Genomic DNA, 22,741 nt, shown 5'->3' on the forward strand with positions numbered 1-22,741 from the left:
AATTTTAATTCATGACAATGGCAAATCAATGGGAACCCTGTGCTTGTTTCTCTGCAACGAGATAGTCCCATCTGGGAGTGATGGGAGACAATGACACCCGAAGTGTGTTGTAAAGGGCCGGGGGGGGATGAAGTAAAGGGCCGGGGGGAGGTGTCCTTCGGGGCCCACCTCCAATTAGTTGATGGACCACATGTGGTCCGCAGCCCACAAGTTGGGGATCGCTACTTTAGACTGATCCAGCATTCAGCAGGGGGTTGGACTAGATGGCCTGTGTGGTCCCTTCCAACTATGAGGTTCTATTATTCTAATAGCAATCAGTTTCCCTGAAGAAAACAGTTACTTTGGAGGATGGACATTATTGCACTATATGTGGAATGGTCTACCAGAGAAAATCAATAAGACTCCTCCTTTTCCGCTACCTGTTGTTGTTGTTAGGTGCAAAGTCGTGTCCGACCCATTGCGACCCCATGGACAATGATCCTCCAGGCCCTCCTGTCTTCCACCATTCCCCGGAGTCCATTTAAGTTTGCACCTACTGCTTCAGTGACTCCAGCCAGCCACCTCATTCTCTGTCGTCCCCTTCTTCTTTTGCCCTCAATCGCTCCCAGCATTAGGCTCTTCTCCAGGGAGTCCTTCCTTCTCATGAGGTGGCCGAAGTATTTGAGTTTCATCTTCAGGATCTGGCCTTCTAAAGAGCAGCCAGGGCTGATCTCCTCTAGGACTGACTGGTTTGTTCGCCTTGCAGTCCAAGGGACTCGCAAGAGTCTTCTCCAGCACCAGAGTTCAAAAGCCTCAATTCTTTGACGCTCAGCCTTCCTTATGGTCCAACTTTCGCAGCCATACATTGCAACTGGGAATACCATAGCCTTGACTAAATGCACTTTTTCCGCTACCTACATTATGCAAAAAACTGAATTATTAAAGCAGGCTTTTATAAACAGGTAATAGAGTTGCACGGTTCTAGATTATTCACAACGTTACTTGGAAAAATTATTAGGGAGTGTGGTCTATATGCTATTGTGTATAGCTTGCTAGAACCAGGATCCAGCTGTGAAGTTTCACATCATTTAATGTGTCATGCTAATACTTTGCTTTTGTTCTGTTTTCAGATTTCCAGTTGGATCTACAATCCTCATCTTATTGCATTATTTACTGAATGCCCCATTCGTCAATTGTATTGACTCACTCTGCGTAATCCGCCTTGAGTCAAAATGAGAAAAAACTATAAATAACATAACTAAATATGGTTTTATACCCTGCTGATCTCCCTTCCCTCCCTAGGCTCCACGTTCCCACAAATCTCTTAACCTTGAGATGGCACCCCTAATATATCCATGACCATGCTAACAGTGCTGGAAGGAGAGGGAAAATCTGTACACCATCAAGACATCAGGAGGGTGAACAACATTCAACAGACTAGAATGAAATTGTCACATGGAGACAGGGAACCTTGTTATCCAATTTCCCTCAACAAAGTGTTTTGTTGCTGAGAGGGTTATTTCAGAAAGCTACTTCTGGGCTCAGAAAACAGTTAATGAACGTAATTCTGTTGAAATCAACAGCAGGATTTAAGGAAAGGACAAGAGTTATGGTGCTATAAAGAACAAAAAAGCAAACAAAGCTGCAGGGCAGCAGAAAGTCCTGCAGGTCTAAGTGGCAAACAGAAAACTCATCAGTATTTATTTATTTAGATTTCTATACCGCCCATTTCTTTGCAGCTCTGGGCAGTTTACATTGAACATTATATCAGTGGTCCCCAACCTTTTTATCACCGGGGACCACTCAATGCCTTTTACTGAGGCCCGGTGGGGGGTAGTTTACTCCTCTACTCTCAACCACTGCCCTAACGCTCTCTGATCGCTATGGTAATGTTTAAACATCCCTTCAAAATAAGATACAGACACACCACAACAATAAAGTGTGTTGTAAAGAGGTGGGGGGGGTGAAGTAAAGGGCCGGGGGGGAGAGAAGGCGTCCTTTGGGGCCCACCTCCAATTAGTCGCAGGACCACATGTGGTCTGCGGCCCACAGGTTGGGGATCGCTACATTATATAACTTACATGGAACGATATATAGACTGTAACTGTCAAATAAGGCATCAAAAGATTACAAAACTACATATAAATAACAATTAACAGTAACATTGGGGGGCTGGTTCTTTCAGTCATGGAGTCTGGGGGCTCAGCAGGTGTTCTAAGTCGGTTGGCCTCAAGCTAATGCCTGGTGGAAGAGCTCCCTCTTGCAGGCCCTGCGGAACTCTGGAAGTTTGGGCAGGGCTCTGATCTCCTCAGGGAGCTCGTTTCACCAGGTGGGGGCCAGGACCAAGAAGGCTCTGACCGATGTGCTTCTCTGGGGCCAGGGATCTCCAGCCAGTTGGAGGTGGCAGAGTGTAGGACTCTTTTGCGGGTATAGGCAGGGAGGCAGTCTCTCAAATACACTGGGCCCAAACCGTGTATGGTCTTAAAGGTGATTACCAGAACCTTAAGCTTGATCCAGAATTCAACTGGGAGCCAGACAAGTTGTTGGAGTACCGGCCAGATGTGGGATCTCCATGATGTTTCAGTGAGAATCCTGGCCACAGCATTCTGTACCAATTGTAGTTTCTGGTTCAAGAATAAGGGTAGGCCTGCATAGAGCGAGTTTCAGAAGTCCAGCCTAGAGGTGACCGTTGCGTGGATCACTGTGGCTAGGTGCTCTGGGTCCAAGTAGGGCGCTAGTAGCTTGGCTTGGCGGAGGTGGTAGAATGCCAGCCACGCTACCTTTGTGACCTGGGCCTCCATTGTAAGGGAAGCATCCAGGGTCATGCCCAGGCTTCTGGTGGAGTGCATTGGTGAGAGTTGCACACTGTCCAGGGTGGGCAGACGCACTTCCTCCCATGGTCCCTTCCCAACCACAGGACCTCTGTCTTTGCAGGGTTGAGCTTCAGGTGACTCTGCTTGATGCATTTTGTCACTGCTTCCAGACATCTGGCTAAAGGTTCTGGGGAAGAGTCAGGGCGGTCATCTATCAGGAAATAGAGCTGGGTGTCATCCACATATTGGTGGCAACCCAACCCGAACCTCCACACCAGCTGAGTTGTTCAATAAGATAAGAGAGAGGACTGTTCCTTATGGGACTCCACATGTGAACTGGTGTTGGTTAGATACTCTCTTTCCTATAACTACCCTCGGTAGCAGCCCCAGAGGAAGTAATTCAGCCATTTGAGGGCCATTCCCTGTATTCCAGTGTCAGCTAGGTGGTGAGCTAGGAGCTCATGATCTATATTTTTCTAAAAGGTCTGGGGAAAAACTAGAGAGTTGGGAATTTGAAAAAGAGCTGGTCATATGGCAAAAAAATTAACAAGTCCCACTGGGAGTAAATAAGTCACAGATATAGCCAGAACAGGCCAAAGAAATCAAGTTCTCACATCTCTTCTGGGAGTGCAGGGAAATAATGTATCTGAAACATTGATGTAACCCAAGACTGGCCTTTTGTCATAATAAATGAATACACAATAAATACACAATACATAATAAATACACAATGAAGCCAAGCTTTCCTGAGGCCCACATTCAGCCTAGACATTGTCAACCGAATCTCAGTCAGTATCTTGTGGCCATTGTGATTTTAAAAATGACATTTCAACATTAGTCAGATTCTTCTAAAACAGATCTTTCTACCATAATTTTCTTTAAATATTCAAATGATGGTTCTGCATTGGATATTACACAACAAGCTGTAGGACCCAACTTTGTTGATTTCAAAAATTTCCAAGCTCTGTTTTGGGAACCATTTTTTGGGGGGTGGGGGATCTTCAATAAGATTATAGGTACTTCTATTAAAAACTGAATTTGATCAGCAACAGGATGAAGTATCTGTATTTTTCATTGTGTTGCATATTTAAATATTGAAGCCCAGATGAGACAGTATCATTTGTAAATCAATTCTGAATCTCTGTAAAATGCATTTTACACAAAGAGATACAAATGGCCTTATGTAGGCATGAAATTATATTAATCATAGATATAATAAAATGTCACCTAGAAGACTGGACAAAATAGGATATAGAAGTGACTAAAGAATATTTAGTTAGTTAAGGCATCTTCTACAATACAGTAACTGAGAAAGTATAGTGTTAAATGAATTGCTGCTATTTCTGTTGTTGACTTGGAAACAGAGAGAACTCACAGAACCACATTATGAATGAAGTATTAAATCTGTTGATTCATCAAGACATGGACACTCAGCTACAAACAAACAACAACTTTATTGGAGCAAGAGAACAATGAACACCAATAACCAGAACTTTTGAGTTTATATACATTCTTGAGCCTCCCGCCAAGACATTTCATTGGCTGTTCTTGGAGACCCATGATTGGTCCATAAAGTCTGTCCAGTAATTGGTTAAAACCCCAGGACTGGCAAATCCCTAGAAAGGGTTCAGGATTCTAGTCTCAGCTTCCAAGCTTAAGATCTTTGTGCCTACGCCAGAGAACTTTTGAGAAACAAGGCAGAAGTGCTGAAATAGAGATACAGCCATTCTAAATAATACATCAGTAAATCTATAGCTCCCCAACTGTAACTGGGTTAGATCAGCTTGGTCTAGTGGTTTGTAGCATGGACTTCTAATCTGGTGAGCCAGGTTTGATTCCGCACTCCCCCACATACAATCAGCTAGGTGGCCTTGGGCTCCCCACAACAGTCAAGCTGTTTTGACTGAGCAGTAATATCAGGGCTCTCTCAGCCTCACCCACCTCACAGGGTGTCTGTTGTGTGAAAAGGAAAGGGAAGGTGAACGTAAGCTGCTTTGAGATTTCTTTGGGTAGAGAAAAGCGGCATTTAAGAACCAACTCTTCTTCTTCTTCTAAATGCTCTGTACCAACTAAACATTTTACAGTAATGTCATCTTCAAATCTGATTGTGATAGAATTTGATCTATTATTCACTATTGGACTAGGGGTGAACATTAAGTTCATGGTGGACCAATGGACCTCTGGAAAAAGATTCTGTTGGGCCACTTAGAGTCTAGTAATTGTTGGAATTCTGAATTAGACTGATCTTGGCTTGATGCAGCAAGTTCTTATGTTCTTAAGGAAGAGGAACATGAAAAGCATCTGTTAGAGATTGTAAGAATCCTTGTAAAACAAGACAGACCTCCCAAGTCTGGTCAGGCCACACCATACTTGATTACTGAGTACCAGTAAAAATTCCAACAAACCTTACATGGTAAAATGTGGAAAGAAGGAACAAATGATAATTACCATGGAAAATAAAAACTCAAACTTGGTCAAACCATTCCAATGTCTCTTTAGTCCATACTCCGTGCATCCTGCCTAAATTATTTACCTACAACATTTACCTCTTGACTTTCTGCCCAATCAGGCCTACCAAGGCAGCTAATAATTAAACATATAATACAATTCATCATAAGATAACCAGTTTCCACAGCATGTGAAGATTCAAATTTGAGTCTACCATATACTAGTCCAACACTCTACCACTATACTCCAATGACGGTTGTTGGTAAGCCAATACTAAAGCTTCTCAGCAGGTCAGGCAGCAGTTATAATTTTCTGTGGTTTGCACATATGTTCTAACTGCCACCATTTTCTCTGGTGCTGTATAAAGGCAGCATATGGGGCAGCTAATCCAGCTCCCTTCTTCATTCCTGTTTCCTGCATGAGAATTTATTTCAATCTGTCTTTTTACTTAAAGCAGCCTTTGCACAGGGTCTGATCTGAACAGGATTAAATGTAGGCAGCTCAAATGGAGAAAGGTCCCCCTTCAGCCTGAGAGCCCAACCAGAATTGGTTTGCATGCAGGTTACTGAAAGGGATAAAAAATATGAACACTTGCAGGCATGGATCTAATTTTAATTGTTCTTTGTACATAGTACTCAAAGAGCCCTTGAATAGACAGTGACTTGAATAACCAGTAACCACCCTATTTGAAAGGGGTTAAGAATTGGCAGCATATGGACAAAGTTTCCCAACTCTACCTAGAATCATAGAATCATAGAGTTGGAAGGGGCCATACAGGCCATCTAGTCCAACCCCCTGCTCAACGCAGGATCAGCTCAAAGCATCCTAAAGCATCCAAGAAAAGTGTGTATCCAACCTTTGCTTGAAGACTGCCAGTGAGGGGGAGCTCACCACCTCCTTAGGCAGCCTATTCCACTGCTGAACTACTCTGACTGTGAAAAACTTTTTCCTGATATCTAGCCTATATCGTTGTACTTGAAGTTTAAACCCATTACTGCGTGTCCTCTCCTCTGCAGCCAACAGAAACAGCATCCTGCCCTCCTCCAAGTGACAACCTTTCAAATACTTAAAGTGGGCTATCATGTCCCCTCTCAACCTTCTCTTCTCCAGGCTAAACATTCCCAAGTCCCTCAACCTATCTTCATAGGGCTTGGTCCCTTGGCCCCAGATCATCTTCGTCGCTCTCCTCTGTACCCTTTCAATTTTATCTAGGTCCTTCTTGAAGTGAGGCCTCCAGAACTGCACGCAGTACTCCAGGTGTGGTCTATGGGACTATGACATCTTGTGATTTTGATGTGATGCCCCTGTTGATACAGCCCAAAATGGCATTCGCCTTTTTTACCGCTGCATCACACTGCCTGCTCATGTTTAGTTTACAATCCACAAGTACCCCAAGGTCTCGTTCACACACAGTGTTACCTATAAGCGTATCCCCCATCCAGTAGGCATGCTTTTATTTTTCTGACCCAGATGCAGAACTTTACATTTATATTTATTATAAATTGCATCTTGTTCTCATTTGCCCATTTTTCCATTGTGTTCAGATCTCGTTGAACTCTGTCTCTATCTTCCAGAGTATTTGCCAGTCCTCCCAATTTGGTGTCATCTGCAAATTTGATGAGTAGTCCCTCCACCCCCTTATCTAGATCATTAATAAATATGTTAAAAAGTACTGGGCTGAGCACCGAGCCCTGAGGTACCCCGCTACTTACCTCTCTCCAGTCTGATGAAACACCATTGACAACAACTCTTTGAGTGCGGTTCTCTAACCAATTCCCTATCCACTTAACTATCTGAAAATCCAGATTGCAGTCCTTCAACTTATCCATCAGAACATCATGATCCTTGTCAAAAGCTTTACTAAAATCCAAGTAAACGACATCAACCGAATTTCCCCGATCCAGCAAACCTGTTACTTGGTCAAAAAAGGAAACCAGGTTGGTCTGGCAGGACCTGTTGGAGACAAATCCATGCTGACTTCCTTGGATCACCAAACTGTCCTCCAGATGTTTGCAGATTGCTCCCTTTAATATCTGCTCCATTATCTTCCCCACAACAGAGGTCAGACTCACTGGTCTGTAGTTTCCTGGGTCATCCTTCCTCCCTTTTTTGAAGATCGGAATAACGTTTGCTCTCTTCCAGTCCTCCGGGACATCTCCAGTCCTTAAAGAGGTCCCGAAGATGATGGACAAGGGCTGTGCAAGTTCTCTGGAAAGTTCTTTGAGCACTCTCGGGTGCATTTCATCCGGACCAGGGGATTTGAACTCATCCAGTGCAGCTAAATGCCTCTCGACAACCCCTCTATCCATGTTAACCTGCCACCCAGACACGGCCATCTCTAGTTGTGCCTAAACACTTTGACCTGTGGGAAAAACAGATGTAAAATAGGCACTAAGCCTTTCTGCTTTCTCTGCATCCTCCGTTAGAGTTTGTCCATCCGCACCCAACAGTGGGCCTATTGCCTCCTTTACGTTTGCTCCTCACATAACTGAAAAATCTTTTTCTTGTTACAATGGGCTTCCCTGGCCAATCTTAGCTCACTCTCAGCTTTGGCCTTTCTGATGATTGATCTACAGTGCCTAGTAACCTGTAGGTACTTTTCTTTAGAGCTCTGTCCTTCCCTCCATTTCCTGAACATTTTCCTTTTCTTTCTTAGTTCCTCTTGAAGTTCTCTGTTCATCCAGATAGGCTTCTTAGAGCTCCTGCAGTGTTTTCTTCTTTCTGGGATAGTCATTGATTGAGCATGCAATAGCTCTTGTTTGAGTAGCGCCCACCCTTCACATGCTCCCTTCCCTTCCAGCATTCTCGTCCATAGTATGACACTCATCATGTCTCTGAGTTTATTAAAGTTTGCCCTACGAAAATCCAACATCCGCGTCTGGCTACAAGCTTCCTTGGCTCCCCATCTCAAAAGGAATTCTATGAGGACATGGTCATTTCCCCCTAGGGTCCCCACTTCCTTCACCTCATCCACCAACTCTTGCCTGTTGGTCAGTATTAAGTCCAGTATGGCTGAACCTCTTGTGGGTTCATCTACCATTTGATAAATGAAATTGTCAGCCAGGCAGGTCAGAAAGTTGCATGACTGAGGACGCTTCGCAGAGTTTGTTTCCCAGCACACATCTGGGAAATTGAAGTCACCCATGATGACAAGGTCCTGCCGCTTGGATATTTTCTCAAGCTGCTCACAAAGTGCAGCATCCACATCCTCTCGTTGGTCAGGCGGTCGGTAGCAGACACCAACCACCACACTGTTTGTTTTCCCCTCGCTTATTTTCACCCAGATGCTTTCCACTGTAGATATGATCTCCTTCACTAGAATTTCCTGACAGGTAAGCCCTTTCTTCACATACAGTGCCACTCCTCCACCTCTTCAATCTATTCTGTTTTTTCTGAACAGTTCATATCCATCCACCATTACATTCCAGTCATGAGAATCATTCCACCAAGTTTCTGTGATGCCTACTAGCTCATACCTTTCCATCAGCATGAGAAGTTCCAGCTCTTCCTTTTTATTGCCCATGCTTCGGGCGTTAGTATAAAGACATCTGAATCCTTTTGCTTTTGGTTCCCTATGAGCTGGCCTTGCCGGTTGGGCTGCCTCCGATCATTTTCCTTCCATACACTCCCTATGTTGAACGTCTCCTTCCCCTTGTGGCTTTAGTTTAAAGCTCTCCTGATGAATCTCCCCAGGTTCCTGCCAAACACATTCTTCCCCAGTTTCGATAAGTGCAGTCCAGCAGGTGCTAGTAGGCCTTCCTCAAGAAAGCCTATCCCATGGTCCCAGAAACCAAATCTCTCCTGCCGGCACCAACTACACAGCCAGTGATTCACCTCCATTATCTTCCTCTCCTGACGCATTCCTCTTCCCTTGACAGGCAAGATTGAAGAGAATACCACTTGTGCCCCCATTTGCTTGAGCTTCCTCCCCAGATCTTGATAGTCTTTTTTAATAGGAGCGATGGTATTCAGGGACATGTCATTCGTTCCCACATGGACCATCACAAATGGGTAGCGATCCGTAGATTTGAGGAGTTTGGGCAGCCTTTCTGAAATATCTTTAATTTTCGCCCCTGGCAAGCAACACACCTCTCGGGTTAGGGGGTCGGGCCCAGCCACATGGCGATCCATTCCTCTTAGCAGGGAGTCTCCAATTACCAGTACTCTCCTTTTTTTTTTCTCAACTCCATTTCCTTCTGTTCCCGTGGCCTCTTCCCTTTGTCTTAGACTTTGTTTTGGGACCTCTTCCCTTGTTGACCCTTGCACCTCCTCTGCAAGGGCCTGAAATCTATTCTGGAGCTCCAAAGGCCCCGAGAACTGTCTCGCTCTTCGCCGTTGAGTCTTTTTCCAAACTGTCTGCAGAGGCTCCCTATTATGGTCAATCTCCTTATCCTCTTCAGGACTGGTTGTATTCTCTTTATTCTGAGTTGCAGGGCTCTGGCCTATGAACTCCTCCCCTTTCTTACTTTGGGTCAGAGTAATAATTCTGTTTTCTAATCCCCTAATCTTTTCCTCCAAAAGTCGTACCAGCTTACACTTGGGGCAGCTGTAGTCCATCTTGTCTTCTGGGAGGAAGGCAATCATGTCACACTCACTGCAGATGATGGGATGAGTGTCCTGGAGGTCCATTGTAATGTCTAGGCAGTGGAAGTACTAGGGAAATATAATCTACTGATGATATAATCTACTGATTCTAATTGCTCGGCCAAGAACCCCAGGCTAAGAGCCACAGGCCAAGAGCCCTTTGTCTCTCGCCCTTCAGCTTGCGCCAAAGGCTCGCGCCTCTGGCGAGGAGCAGCCCTTTTTAATCCTCCCAACAATTACCCAGCAATCACCTCACCCAGGCAGCACAATAGCCTCACCTGGTCAGCAGCAACTCTCCCCAGTAGCTCTCTCCACGTGCTCTCAGTTGTCTGAGCTCTGCCTCTGGCGAGGAGCAGCCCTTTTTAATCCTCCCAACAATTACCCAGCAATCACCTCACCCAGGCAGCACAACAGCCTCACCTGGTCAGCAGCAACTCTCCCCAGTAGCTCTCTCCACGTGCTCTCAGTTGTCTGAGCTCATACCTAGGCATACAAAGGTGTGTGACTGGCCAACCTTCCTTAGGGATACCACAGCCATTTTTCCTTCCCAGTCCACCCCTGCAAATTGGCCACAATTACCATGACTGTGCATATCAGTTCTAAAGTCAGTGTGATATAGTGGATAATATCAAGAGAAGACCTGCGGTTCAAAGCCTAATTCAGCCATGTTCCCTCGGTCTAATTCCCTTCACAGGACTGTTATGAAGATTAAAGGGTCAACTATGCAAGACACACCGAACTCCTTAAAGGAAGAGCAGGATAAAAACAATCCTTCCATCTTCATGACACAAGCTCTAAAATCAAACAATAAACCATGAGAATAAAAAGTTGTCCAGCATAAGAATTTGCAAAAAGAAAGGAAAACAGCGAAATATATATGCTACTCTCTCTATTGGATCCCAGCTGAAAAGTGTAAAAGTAGCCATAATTTGTCAGATTGTCTATAAATTTGGCCTACAGTCATATCTACATGATTCTTTTTCCCACTGAAGCTTCCTTCCTCCAATATTTTCCATTTAAGGGCTTCATAGCCTGTGGACCTGCTGCTTGCATACTCATCACTAGCAAATTCCCAATATTATCTTTTGACACAATTTAATTACAAGCATGTTTGCTGAACCCATCTGATTCAGAAGCAGCTTGTCACACTAGCTGCTTCACACTTCCTGACTAGATACAATAATTGGTTCTTAACTTGAGCATTTCATCTGACCTGTTCATAGAGAAGCTCATCATACAATCTGCACAGGAAAAGTCCAAATCTACATTCAGAAACATCTATGAAGATCTCATTTTAGGAAAAAGAAAAAGAGCATCTAATCACCTAGCTGATAACACACAGAGTTCTTAGGAAACAACAGCTATAGATATTTACCTCCAGCATTCTGGTAGGGACAGGGTATAAATCCCTATATATACACAAATATATATACACCCACACAAACACCCACACCCACACCCACACATACACATACACATACACATACACATACACATACACATACACATACACATACACATACACATACACATACACATACACATACACAGAGAGAGATATACTAGCTTAATATACACTTCTCTTTTTTAATAGTTCTGCTCTTTCTTATCTATTTTTTTCTTCTTTATTCTATTTTTCAGATGGTCAGTCATAAAATAACTAGCTTTCATAGCGAGGACATTTCAGGTGATGAAATTTTATCAGTATTTTCTCTGACATACTGATCTAATAGCTGTTATTTTACTAAATTAGAAACCATTTATCACAATATAGTTGAGGCCAAGAAACAGCATCTTCCCAACTGAGAACCCATCCACAAGGGGAAAAGACCCAAACTCTGATTAACCCCTCAGCAAGGATCTAAATTATTAGTGGAGGCAGTTTTAATGTTTTAACAATCAATATATGATCGAAACCTGTTGTTACCAACCCTGAGCTTAGCGGGAAGGGCAGGATACAAGAATGAAGTTGTTGTTGTCCTTCCAGACCACATGTTTTTATTTCAAGAGAATCAAAACTGTAATCACCAAAACTGAGTAGGTAATGGCTTCTGCCACTGGACAAAGCCCAAAGCAGGACATTAAAGACAGCCTTCCTATTTATCTCTGTTTGAATTCTTAGAGTGATTTACTGTGTAAGTGGACTTGGCAGTACTGACATTTGAACGTTTGATACTGTTTTGACTTGCTTGGGATCACCATTTGCCCATGTTAAGATAGTGTTGTATTCTCTTTAACATTCTTCGTGACTGATTTCACAGATTGGGTCCCAGGAGATATACTATATTCATTGAGGAGTCAGGAGGCAAATCTCTGCAAAGTCTCCCCTCCCCAGTTTGCTTTGAGATACAAATATTTTCAAAAAATATTTAAGAAAGATTTAATATTATCCCTAGGATTACATGGAAGGTGTTTATTATTCTACCACATCTTTTATTCAGCATCTTTCAACAGCAGCTAAATGTGTTTTATAGCAAAACACTGAAAAGATAAAAAGCTTCCAAGTTTAGAGCCACCCACATTGTCAAAAAAAAACAACATCAAATATACCTAGTCACAAAAAAAGGAAGCAAAACAAGTTTTCCTATAAACACGATCTCCATTCATTATTTTATCCAAAAAGTTTTAATTCTGAAACCAAAAACTTGACAAACCATTTAACTGAATAATTTTTCATTTTTTAATTAAAGCTGAAAGGTGTTTAAGCTAAGAAAACTCTCACCTTGTAAGCATCATGGCACAGGAATCTGAATCCAGGTCAACCCAATCCTGGCCTGACAGTCTAACCCAGCCTTTCTCATCTTTTTTCCACTGAGAAACCCATGAAACATTCTTCATGCTCTGAGAAACCCTAGAAATGGCACAATCATGTGGAATATGGTTGGGAAGCATTGCTGTGTACACACCCACGTGGGGCCCCTCCCCTTCCCACTCAAGGCCCATCATTGGCCACTGAGGGGGTTCAACATGACCATATATAGTCATATCACCCAACAAATGTTTAACAATTTTAAAAAATATATTAAAAAATTAACTCTCACCCATTTGGTAAACCCTTCTAGGACTGTCAAGAAACCCCAGAGTTTCACAAAACTAGCTTGGTGAAGTGGTTAAGAGCAGCACCTTCTAATCTGGCAAGGTAGGTTTGATTCCCCATTCCCCCCACATACAGCCAGCTGGGTGATTTTGGGCCGTCCACAGCACGGATAAAGCAGTTCTGACCGAGCAGTAATATCAGGGCTCTTTCAACCTCACCCACCTCACAGCGTGTCTGTTGTGGGGGGATGAAAGGGAAGGTGATTGTAAGCCGTTTTAAGACTCCTTCGGATACAGAAAAGTGGCATATAAAAAAACTCTTCTTCTTGAGAAAGCCTTGTCTAACCACTACAGTTAGTAGTGTTATTTGTTAGACAAGAAGAGTTGGTTATTATACCCTGCTTTTCTCTCCCCTGAAGAGTCTCAACGTCGCACACAATTGCCTTCAGTTCTGAGAAAACTGTGACTGGCTCAAGGTCACCCAACAAGCTTCATGTGGAGGAGGGGGAATCAAGCCTAGTTCTTCAGATTAGAGTCCCCCACTCTTAACCACCATACCATATTAGTTAAGATGAAAAAGAGGTAATGAATGAATTTTGGTTGTTTTATTACAACATTCACCATTAATTATAACTATAACTATAAAGATGTTATAAAAGGCTACACAGCAATTTAAACAGTCACAGGAAGCAGAAAATAATGTACTGATAATCTCTATTAACACTACTTTTAAATAATTCCATATAACGGGGTATATTTAGTACACTTCTATGAAAACAACTTGGCAGAAGATGTCACAGAAGGTTTATAAAAGTTGTTTTTGGTTTAGGATAAATATCTGTCCAAGAGTGACAAGGAAAAACACTTTATGAGGAACTCGGGAAACAAAAAAAATATGTGTTGCTGTAATAACATGGTATTGGGGGGGGGGGATGTGAGGGACTGTCCTAGGAAACTGCCCTTGAAAAACAACGTTCACCATCCAGTTCATAGAAGAAATAATCATGGGCAATATTTTGCAGATATATGAAAATAACAATGGTAAAACATGGAATCCTGAATGTCACCTTCAAGTGAAGAAACTGACAAAGCAGCAACAAAGAATAAAAATGTCATTCATGTCATGGTCAGAAACGTTTCCCCAGTGGAGAAAAGCATAACATACTCCACTTAGCATGTACACCTCTTCTCCACTTTGTAAAAAATTGTACGATACACTTACTATCTGTGAAGAAATCACGCTGAATTCAGCAGGACTTTTTTGTGAATTAACATATATAGGATTAGGATATACAGGCTCTTCATGTAAAAAATTATGAATTGTTTCTTCATGTTTGGCAAGAGGCATTTTCATTTGCTTGTTTTTAAACATGAACATGCACAAATTATAAAATCATTCTTGATCAAAGCAAGAGTATTTTATAACTTCTTTAATGTTAAACATACAGACACTGAATTTTGATGAAGCATTAACCACCACTTTCATGAATGAGGAAGCAGATAAAGACAGAACAAGTGACTGACTTGAAAGAGGTCAACAATTTGCGTGTAAAACAATAGCTTTTTATAGAAAGGCACAAGTGAAAGCTATAGTTACTGTGGTTCTTGTGCATTCATCCACCCCTTTTAATTACAATCCACTTCAATAGAATCAACATTTTAAGTTAGTTCCTAGAATAACTTTTAAACATTCCATTGTTATGCCTACTAATAGCACAGTGTGGAATCCTGAGTGGGGGATATTCTACAAATATGGTTGCTGGTCAGATCTCTCAGACTGCAGAACATGCAGTCCACAGGGCAGGTTAATCACAATCTGCCCCTCAATGGGTTACTCTGGCTATACAGCCCCACATCAACCCAGATGTAATGGCAGGCTGGAAAAATGGGAGGAGGCAATGTGGAGTGACCTTATTGGGTGTCCGCCTTTGTTGGGTTCTCCTGCCCCCCCCCCCGGAAATGTGAGCCTTCAATCAGGCTCCCTTATGGCCCTTGCCATAACAGCAGGGCTGATCTCTGAGGCAGATGGAATAAAGGCCTTAGAAGGAGCACATGAAACCATATCTGGAGTTCGTGTTGTCATGAACAGTCTTGGCAATCACCCTGGCAATAAGCGAGAAAGATGGGGAAGCATAAAGGAGGACCCTATCCCAAGGAGTTTAGACAGCATCTCCCAGAGACAGGAGGTCTGCCCCCAACCTCATGCAGAACTGGGGCAATTTTCTATTGAACTGAGTGGCAAACAGGTCCACCTCTGGGAAACCCCAGTATTGGAATATATTCTCCAGATAAGAGGTGTTGAGGGACCATTCGTGGATGGGATCCCCCATCCTGCTCAGTAAGTCTACAGAAGTGTTCTGTGAGCTTGCAATGTGTATAGCTCTCAACAGCACATTGTTCACAATCACCCATTCTCAAATACCTTTTGCCTTGTGGCATAGGGCAATAGAAGTTGCCCCTCCCTGCTTGTTTAAATAAAACATTGCTGATCCAGATCAGTCTGGATCAAGGTAATCTTGCCATAAAGACAATCTGTGAAGAAGTTAAAGGCCAAGCTAATAACCTTCAATTCAAGGAGGTTAATGTGAGACATCAACTCAATAGGAGACCAGGACGTAAGAGCACTCCCCAGTGTGCCCCCCAACTTGAAAAGGAAACGTCAGTGGTAAGAGCAATGTTATTTGAGGGCAAACCAAAAGGGACACCCTTAACTAGGTTTGATATTCTGATCTATCATTCTAAGTAGTATAAAATAGAACTTGGAATTGAAAAATGTTTGGTTTGTGAATGCAAAAAAGAATCAAATTCATTAATAGACCAGTTTTGCAAAGGCCTCATTCACAAATGAGCATATAGAGTCATGGCTGTGGTAGAACCCATAAAACCTAAATGCTTCTGTAAAGAGACTGCACTCTGGTGTCTATAAGACACGACATACTATACCATGGAAGCAATCAACACCACCTTCTCATGCAGAAGCAATACTAAAGCTGCTACAGAGTCCAAGCAGGCACCTATAAATACCACTTCCTGGGCAGACATCAAATTGGACTTCAATTAACCCTCAGGCCAAGATCTTCGCATGTACGTTGTGCAATGGAAACCTGGGCCATCAAACCTTCTTTGGATGGGGCTGTAAATACCCAATCATCCAGGTACTGGAAAAGAGAGCACTCAAGTGATCACAAGTGAGCCATGACCACAGCCATAAACTTTGTGAATACTCATGGGGTCATGGCCAAACCAAAGGGCAGAACATTATATTGGAGATGCCCTGAAATTTGAATCTCAAATATTTGCAGTAGGCAGGGTGGGCCAGTAAAAAGAAATAAGCAGGACTTCAAACCAGTCTCCTTGTTTTAATAACTGTGAAGTTGAAGGTATAATTATCATCTGAAACTGTAAGAAAAAAAATCAAACTTCTCAGGTCAAGAACGGGATTGAAACCACCATCTTGTTTATTAACAAGGAAGAACTTTGAGTAAAAATTCAGAGGAACATTAGCAACATTTGAACATTAAGCTGCACCCTTTTTTAAGAGGGTAGACAACTTAATCCCCAACTCAGGGAGCTTATTATCCCAACTTGGGGAACTCAAAATTCTAAATGATAGCCTTCTTCAACAATAATGAGAACCCAAAAGTCCCTTGTAATTGCTTGCCAAGCAGGCAAAAAACTAATAAGGCTCTCCTTAAAAGAAAGGAAAAGCTCTTTAGGAACAGATAGAAAGATTGCCTGTTGGGTGGAGCTTCAGAGTCCTGAGGCTGTCCATTTCTGGAGGGAGAGCACTAACTGGAACACCTGGATTGCTGCAATCCCATTCTACACTGAGGATACAAAGAGTGTTGATAGATATGATGGTGAATTTGCTGGTATCTGGGGGTGTAGCATAATTTACAAGTTACAGTCTGTGGCTGGCTGAGTACAAACAATTAAGCTGTTTGTTTATTCTTTTTATACCTCTTAAAAATCATTAGTTTTAACTGAAAACAAAGGACTCTGTCCTCAAAGTACAGATCGTCCACTCAAGCTCTGGTCTCTGGAGGTAAAGCAGTTGACTGAAGCCATGCATAGCAACATAAAATAATTGTTCTACCCATGGCTCTAATTGCTGCATCTATCAAATGCTTTGATGCATTAATCTGTTATCTCAAACATTTTATTTGCTGCCAGTTGCTGTTCTCTGTTGCACCTCTATGTTTAGTTATATTAATCTTGTTGTATGGGTCTGTATGACAGAGAGTTTTGACTTAAAGAAATGTATTAGCTTACATCATCTTGCAAGCTATTTTTAATTTAGCCCCATAGAACTCATTCAGGCAGAGGTTATACAAGCAAAAAGGAACAGCACAATCTTTCTGCCCCCCAAAAGAAAGAAACTCTGAAGAAGTTTCCATTCCATTCAGCTCCTTCACCCAAAGCATGTGCATGTTTTTGCCGTATTTTCCCCAAATTACCTATCATCAAGTTATATCAAAGGTAAGGCCCAGGACCTTTTACACTATTGCTTAATTTTGCAAAGTGTCCTCTCCTCAGTAACACCCTTGAGTTTCTTATATATATTTATAATAAAAACAAATTAGAGGTATGTTGTTTCTTTAAAAAATTAAAACTGGTTCTTCCATGATTCTAGTCCAAATCTACGTTGTAATAGTCTTGAGACGTCATGAGACCATATCAGCCTCTGAGCCAATAAACATACATTTTGTTTCCAACTAAGCTGGCAAAGCAGGATACACTCTACAAATAGGCAAAAACAGTTCTCTTCGAATTTAGTTCCTAGATCAATAACAGTATTAGATAACCCAGTTCTTTGGAACACACTGAATCAGGCATTTAAAGCTTGACTGAAATGCAGAGAAAATTTGCTTTATCTCTCACAGTGAAAATCAGTATGAAAATAAAAATGCACTTCAGGAACCACATCCAGTTCACATTCCTCAACAGTAAAGTGTCAGGATATAACCATACAGAGAAACCCTTCAGCAATGTCACAATAAAGGGTGTCCTATATTGGTAACTTGAGGATCTTTCCAAAGATCTGTGTAGCATTTTCCAGAAGGCTGCATTTACAGAATACCACGTACTATGAGTACAGTTTTGCTTGCAAAGTACCCATAGGCAGCTTGGTATTGATAGCCAAACTTCACTAATCTTGCCAATAGCGAATATATATTTCTTATCACTGTGGTTTATCAAATGTTCAGAAAAATCATCATTACATGAAAATTCTATTAGCCGAAATAGTAATTATTATAAAACAAAATATGTTATGTTTGCTAAAATTAATTCCACAATAATTTCAGAATGTTTTAAAAATGAGATTCTCTTTAGATATGGTCAAAATCAGAAATATTTATATGTAAATAAAGCCACTAAATTTCAAAGACACATTAATCAGGTTTACTGAAATGGGTATGTTTTTGGTAATAAACAAAACATAGATGAACTCAATAATATAATAAGAACATAAACTTAATGTGTGTTGATTGGTGCCTCTATATACTATCTCTTCATGACATAGCAAATGTTTCTAAGATTCACAATGCATAAATACATTAATTTTTCAGCACTGTATCTTACCAGTTGAAATTATTCTCTTAATAATCTGATAAAGAACGAATGTCTAGTGGAAGCACAAAACATAACTTGCTACAAAAAAAATCAAACCTAGCCAGCCATGAAACTGCAGTAACTGATTGTGCTGTGAATCCAGCTGGAGTTTCAATATTTGTATGCCTTTGGAGCAAACGAAGGTGATGTGCCAACAGAGTGAAAGGAAATTGGGTGTTCTGGATTAAGGGGGATGGAAATCATGACACAGAATTAGGATGTAAATAATGCTGTGCCAAGCTGATAGTCAAGGTACCATGTATTGTTATGTATGCGGCATAATAACCATGTGTAAAAGGGTATCTACAAAATGTTCTATTTGATAAAGCAAGCAAAAACATAACCTAAATGTTAAAAAAACATTCCGCAGTCCCAATTTTTTACATTACTGTAACGAAGGGATATACCAGTTCTGTGTGATATTCTCTGTGCCACACTCTGCCCAACCCCCCCCCCGCCAGCAAAAAGAAAAAGAAAAAAAAAGATACTACCTGTTCTTTGAAAAGCCCTACTTAGGGAATTAGCAAAAAAACAAATTATTAAGCTATAGTAGGCTTTGGTGTCATTATGGTTCCAGTGATTACAACTTTTTTGTCACATAATCGCCCACTTGAATGAGGAATTTGTTTCATATTAAATTCTATTTAGTAGTTTTAAAAACACCCAAAAAAACCCAGCCTTAGGTTCAAAGTATTCAAAAATGAAATCCTGATTGTCCATTTAACAGTCTGTGGCGTTGATATAATGGCAATACCACAAAGTACTTCTGAACAAAAAGAGTACTTCAAAAAATCCCTATAGAACTAATCATGTTTGCCTTTTATCCTGCAACTGAACATGATTATATTGAAACAGTGTGTAAATATTCACTAACCGTATTAGAACACTCAATGTACAACATGGCCCTGATTAAGCTTTGCACCCTAAAAAGCTTTTTTAAGTAACAGAAATGAGTCATTTAAAAAATCATGTCCAAATCCCTGCAATGAATCCACAGGTAAAATTGGGATCCTTACCCATAGCTGCCAGGTTATAAAGAACACATGTAAAGTAGAGGGCATTTGGCTTGAAATGATTACTGTTACACAACAGGATATATGTCATAACAAATGTGTTTATGCCATTGCAGTGCTGCGACATAACTTTTAAAAATACTATTGAGACATTATGGTACAACATAATGTTCTTTTTGAGGCACAGATAACTTCAATAGATGTTATAAACAAATAAATGTGAAATTAGAGGAAAGAAAACTGAGCCCAGGGGATCTCTTTCCTTTTGGGATCCCCCTTTTGCCCAAACTTGTATTAAACCTACATGACAATCTTCCTGCTGTTTATATTTGCTCCCTTGAAGGTCATTATTGTTACCAATGAAACATTCCAAAGGTTTCAGAAAGATAATCCCAGGCTAGGGTTTCTAAATCTTTACTATCAACACATCACACATAACCCATACAGTGGTTTTACGTAATGCGCTTTGCTCTCCAGGACTGTCACTGGAACATTATACGTCCAGAGACATTAGTATGCATGTTACTACTTTTACTCCATTAAGTATTCAGATAACACTACCCCCAAGATCATCACTTAATGTTTAAAACTGTAGTAAGCATGTAATTGAATAAGGCTTCCTGAATATTTGGGCCAGTTAGAAAGGAAAGGAGGGAGAAAGCCTAATCAACATACATCTCTGTATTTGCTTTAGATTACTATAGTCCAGTAAACACCCCAAAAACAGATACATTTAAAAGTTCCTAGGTTTATATTTGCTCTGTCAAAACTGGATATTTTTGAAGCATAGGTATGTATTCAGGAAACAGATCTTTTCAGTACAGAATAATCCTCACAGGAAAAAAAAAGAGTAAAATATACTATTGCCAAGCCAGCATCTCCAGTTACTGTATAATGTTGTAAACAAAACAGATATGATTAAATAGCATGGCTCCTCTTTTATGCCACTCCTCAGCCCTACCTCCACCACTACTAACAACCAGCATTTCCCATCCAGGTTGCATTCAGTTATGAATAAAAGGGAAGCCAGTGCTTTTCCAGTGTCTGTAAATGTCCATTATGGTAGTGGATTATTTCCAATGTATTTTTCCTATGCCCAGCTACAACAATTTGTAAAACCTTCTAAGACTATGTGCATAAAAACCACTTGGGACATCTCAGTAAAAGCAGGTATTATCTTGAGACATATTCCAGGATGAACATCTGCATACTTAACACAAGACTAAATTTATGAAAACCACTAGTTCAGCAGTTTATAATGTCAGATTTAAGAACAACGGTTGCAGACATCAACAAATTACTAACAGTCCTTCAGAGACTGTCTCCACTCCCCCCCCCCAAAAAAAAAATCGTATGCTTTTGCCAGAAGAGGAGACACAATTGCAGTTTTTGGGGCTAAGCAAAGCTGCTTGGTGGAATATCTGCAGTACCCAGAACAAATCAGAGGGAGGGAGAGTGGGAGTATTCAGAGGAAATGGTGTTCACACACAGTCCATGTAAGATCAACGTAGTCTGGCCCGAGTCACCTGCTAGTAACAGTTTCTGTACAGGACCTCATATAGCAATAAGAGGGAGGGGAGCACCGAGCGAAAGATCTGCCTACGATTGATTCCCTCGTCTCTGCAAAGTTAACGTGGGAGGAGGGTTGGAAAGGGCACCCTCCCCAGCATCCTCCCCCATGCCCACCTTGGTGTCATTGGGCATTTTCCCCAGCACACCGACTACGAGAGCAGCCAGCTAACCCCACAAGCACCCACTGCTTCTCTGCGCTCCCCGGCGAGTGTGTAAGCGGCTCAGAGTGCCCGGCCGTGGCCCAAAAAGGGACACCCCCCCCTTCTTCTAAAAGTCCAACAATGCTCAGTCTCTTCTAAGGAAGCCCCACAAAAGGAAGCGTCCCCCACCCATCCCCCGGTGCTCCGCAGGTGAGCTGAGGGCGCCACGGAAAACTCCTCCCCAGGATCCCACCACAACCCCCTCCCCTCCTCTCGGCGGGCAAGGAGACGGGCAGGGAGGGGGCTTCGCAGTGACTCGGGATGCCAGTCACGCAAAGCTTGCCTGGCCAACCGCCGATAGGTTGGTCCTGGCCCCCAAACATGATATAAATCTGTCACAGCCCCGAGGCTCCTGCCAGGCGCGAGCAGCCCCCCGCTGAAGGCATGGCGCGCGAACGGCTGCCCCTCGGCCCTGCTGCTAACGGGAATACCGCTCCGCAGTGGGGAGGGGGGGAGAGAAAGAGTAAGAGGAGCCCCGGGGGAAAAAAAAAAAAGCCCGTCGAGTGAGCTGCTTACAGTTCGCAGGAACTGTATCTCGTCCTCGCCTTCGCCCATTTCAGCCATGGCTCTCGCTTGCCTCCCGGGCTCTGCTGCCTCGGATGCCCGGGTTGGCCGGCGGTGCGGCAGCAGGAGGAGGAGGAGGAGAGGAGGAGGAGGAGGAGAAGGAAGCACCCCCGCGGGGACGGAGGAGGAGGAGGAGGAGGAGGCTGCTGCTGAGCGAGAGGCGCCCACGCCAAGCTGGAGCGCTGAGGCAGGGAAGAAAGTGCGAGCGACCCGGAGGCAGCCGCCACTGCTCCGTTCCGTGGCGCTCCCTCTCTGCAGCAGATTGGCAGCCCCGTGCAAGTGCGGGCGGGGGGGGGTGTAGAAGGAGCGCTGTGATTAACAGGGGCAGCGGGGGAGGAGCTCCTCGGCGGCTCCCCCACTACTGCAGGTGATCTGCAGCCGGCTCCCTCCGCAAAGGCCGGCGAAGCAAACCTGAAGCGCAGCGCCACTCTCCGGCGGCTCGCGCGCACAGACACGCTGGGGTGGCCTCGCGCGCCTCCACGCCCAGCCCGGGGGGAAGCGCGGAGCACAGACGCGCCAGGCGCAGAGCAGAACTGCATGTTGACGTGCGGAGGGAGACGGCGAGAGGGACAGGCAGACGGCGAGACAGCCGGCACTTCGTGGAGGGGAAGCCCGCGGGGTGGCGAGAGAACAGCCACGGGTTGGTAGATGGCCGCTTCCTCTCCTCTACGACGGGAGTTCCTGGACCTTCAGGTGACGAGATCAACAGGTGGAGCTTTCCTACCTTCGCCGGCTCTTCGTCCCAGGGAAAGCCCCACCTGTTATAAGGGCTGCCTTTATAGCGGGCGGGGAGGAAGAAAGCCTTCCAAAGCGGTCTATTCGTCTTTTCCAATTCTAGACCTTTATTGTCCCCTGGGATGCTACTACATAGATCTGCTGTTTCACAGAACCTCAGGAGCTGGGGAAGAGGAATCTTTCT

The 22,741-nt window shown here is 43.0% G+C and overlaps 1 protein-coding gene across 9 annotated transcripts in view; it reads right to left on the bottom strand.

The window, feature by feature from the left end:
- Positions 1–22,073, bottom strand: part of RYR2 (ryanodine receptor 2) — a 458,147-nt gene extending 436,074 nt beyond the window's left edge. For 8 of the 9 annotated variants that reach the window (XM_077345372.1, XM_077345367.1, XM_077345356.1 and 5 more), the window contains exon 1: positions 21,775–22,065. In XM_077345372.1, the coding sequence (XP_077201487.1) occupies positions 21,775–21,822 (48 nt within the window). In that variant the 5' untranslated portion in view covers positions 21,823–22,065. Of the gene's footprint in view, positions 1–21,774 lie in introns of all 9 variants that reach the window. The other variant, XM_077345381.1, reaches the window with a different exon arrangement.
- Positions 22,074–22,741: the final 668 nt, after the last annotated feature.

This window comes from Paroedura picta, chromosome 1, assembly GCF_049243985.1.
Source record: "Paroedura picta isolate Pp20150507F chromosome 1, Ppicta_v3.0, whole genome shotgun sequence".
Classification (NCBI taxonomy): domain Eukaryota; kingdom Metazoa; phylum Chordata; class Lepidosauria; order Squamata; family Gekkonidae; genus Paroedura; species Paroedura picta.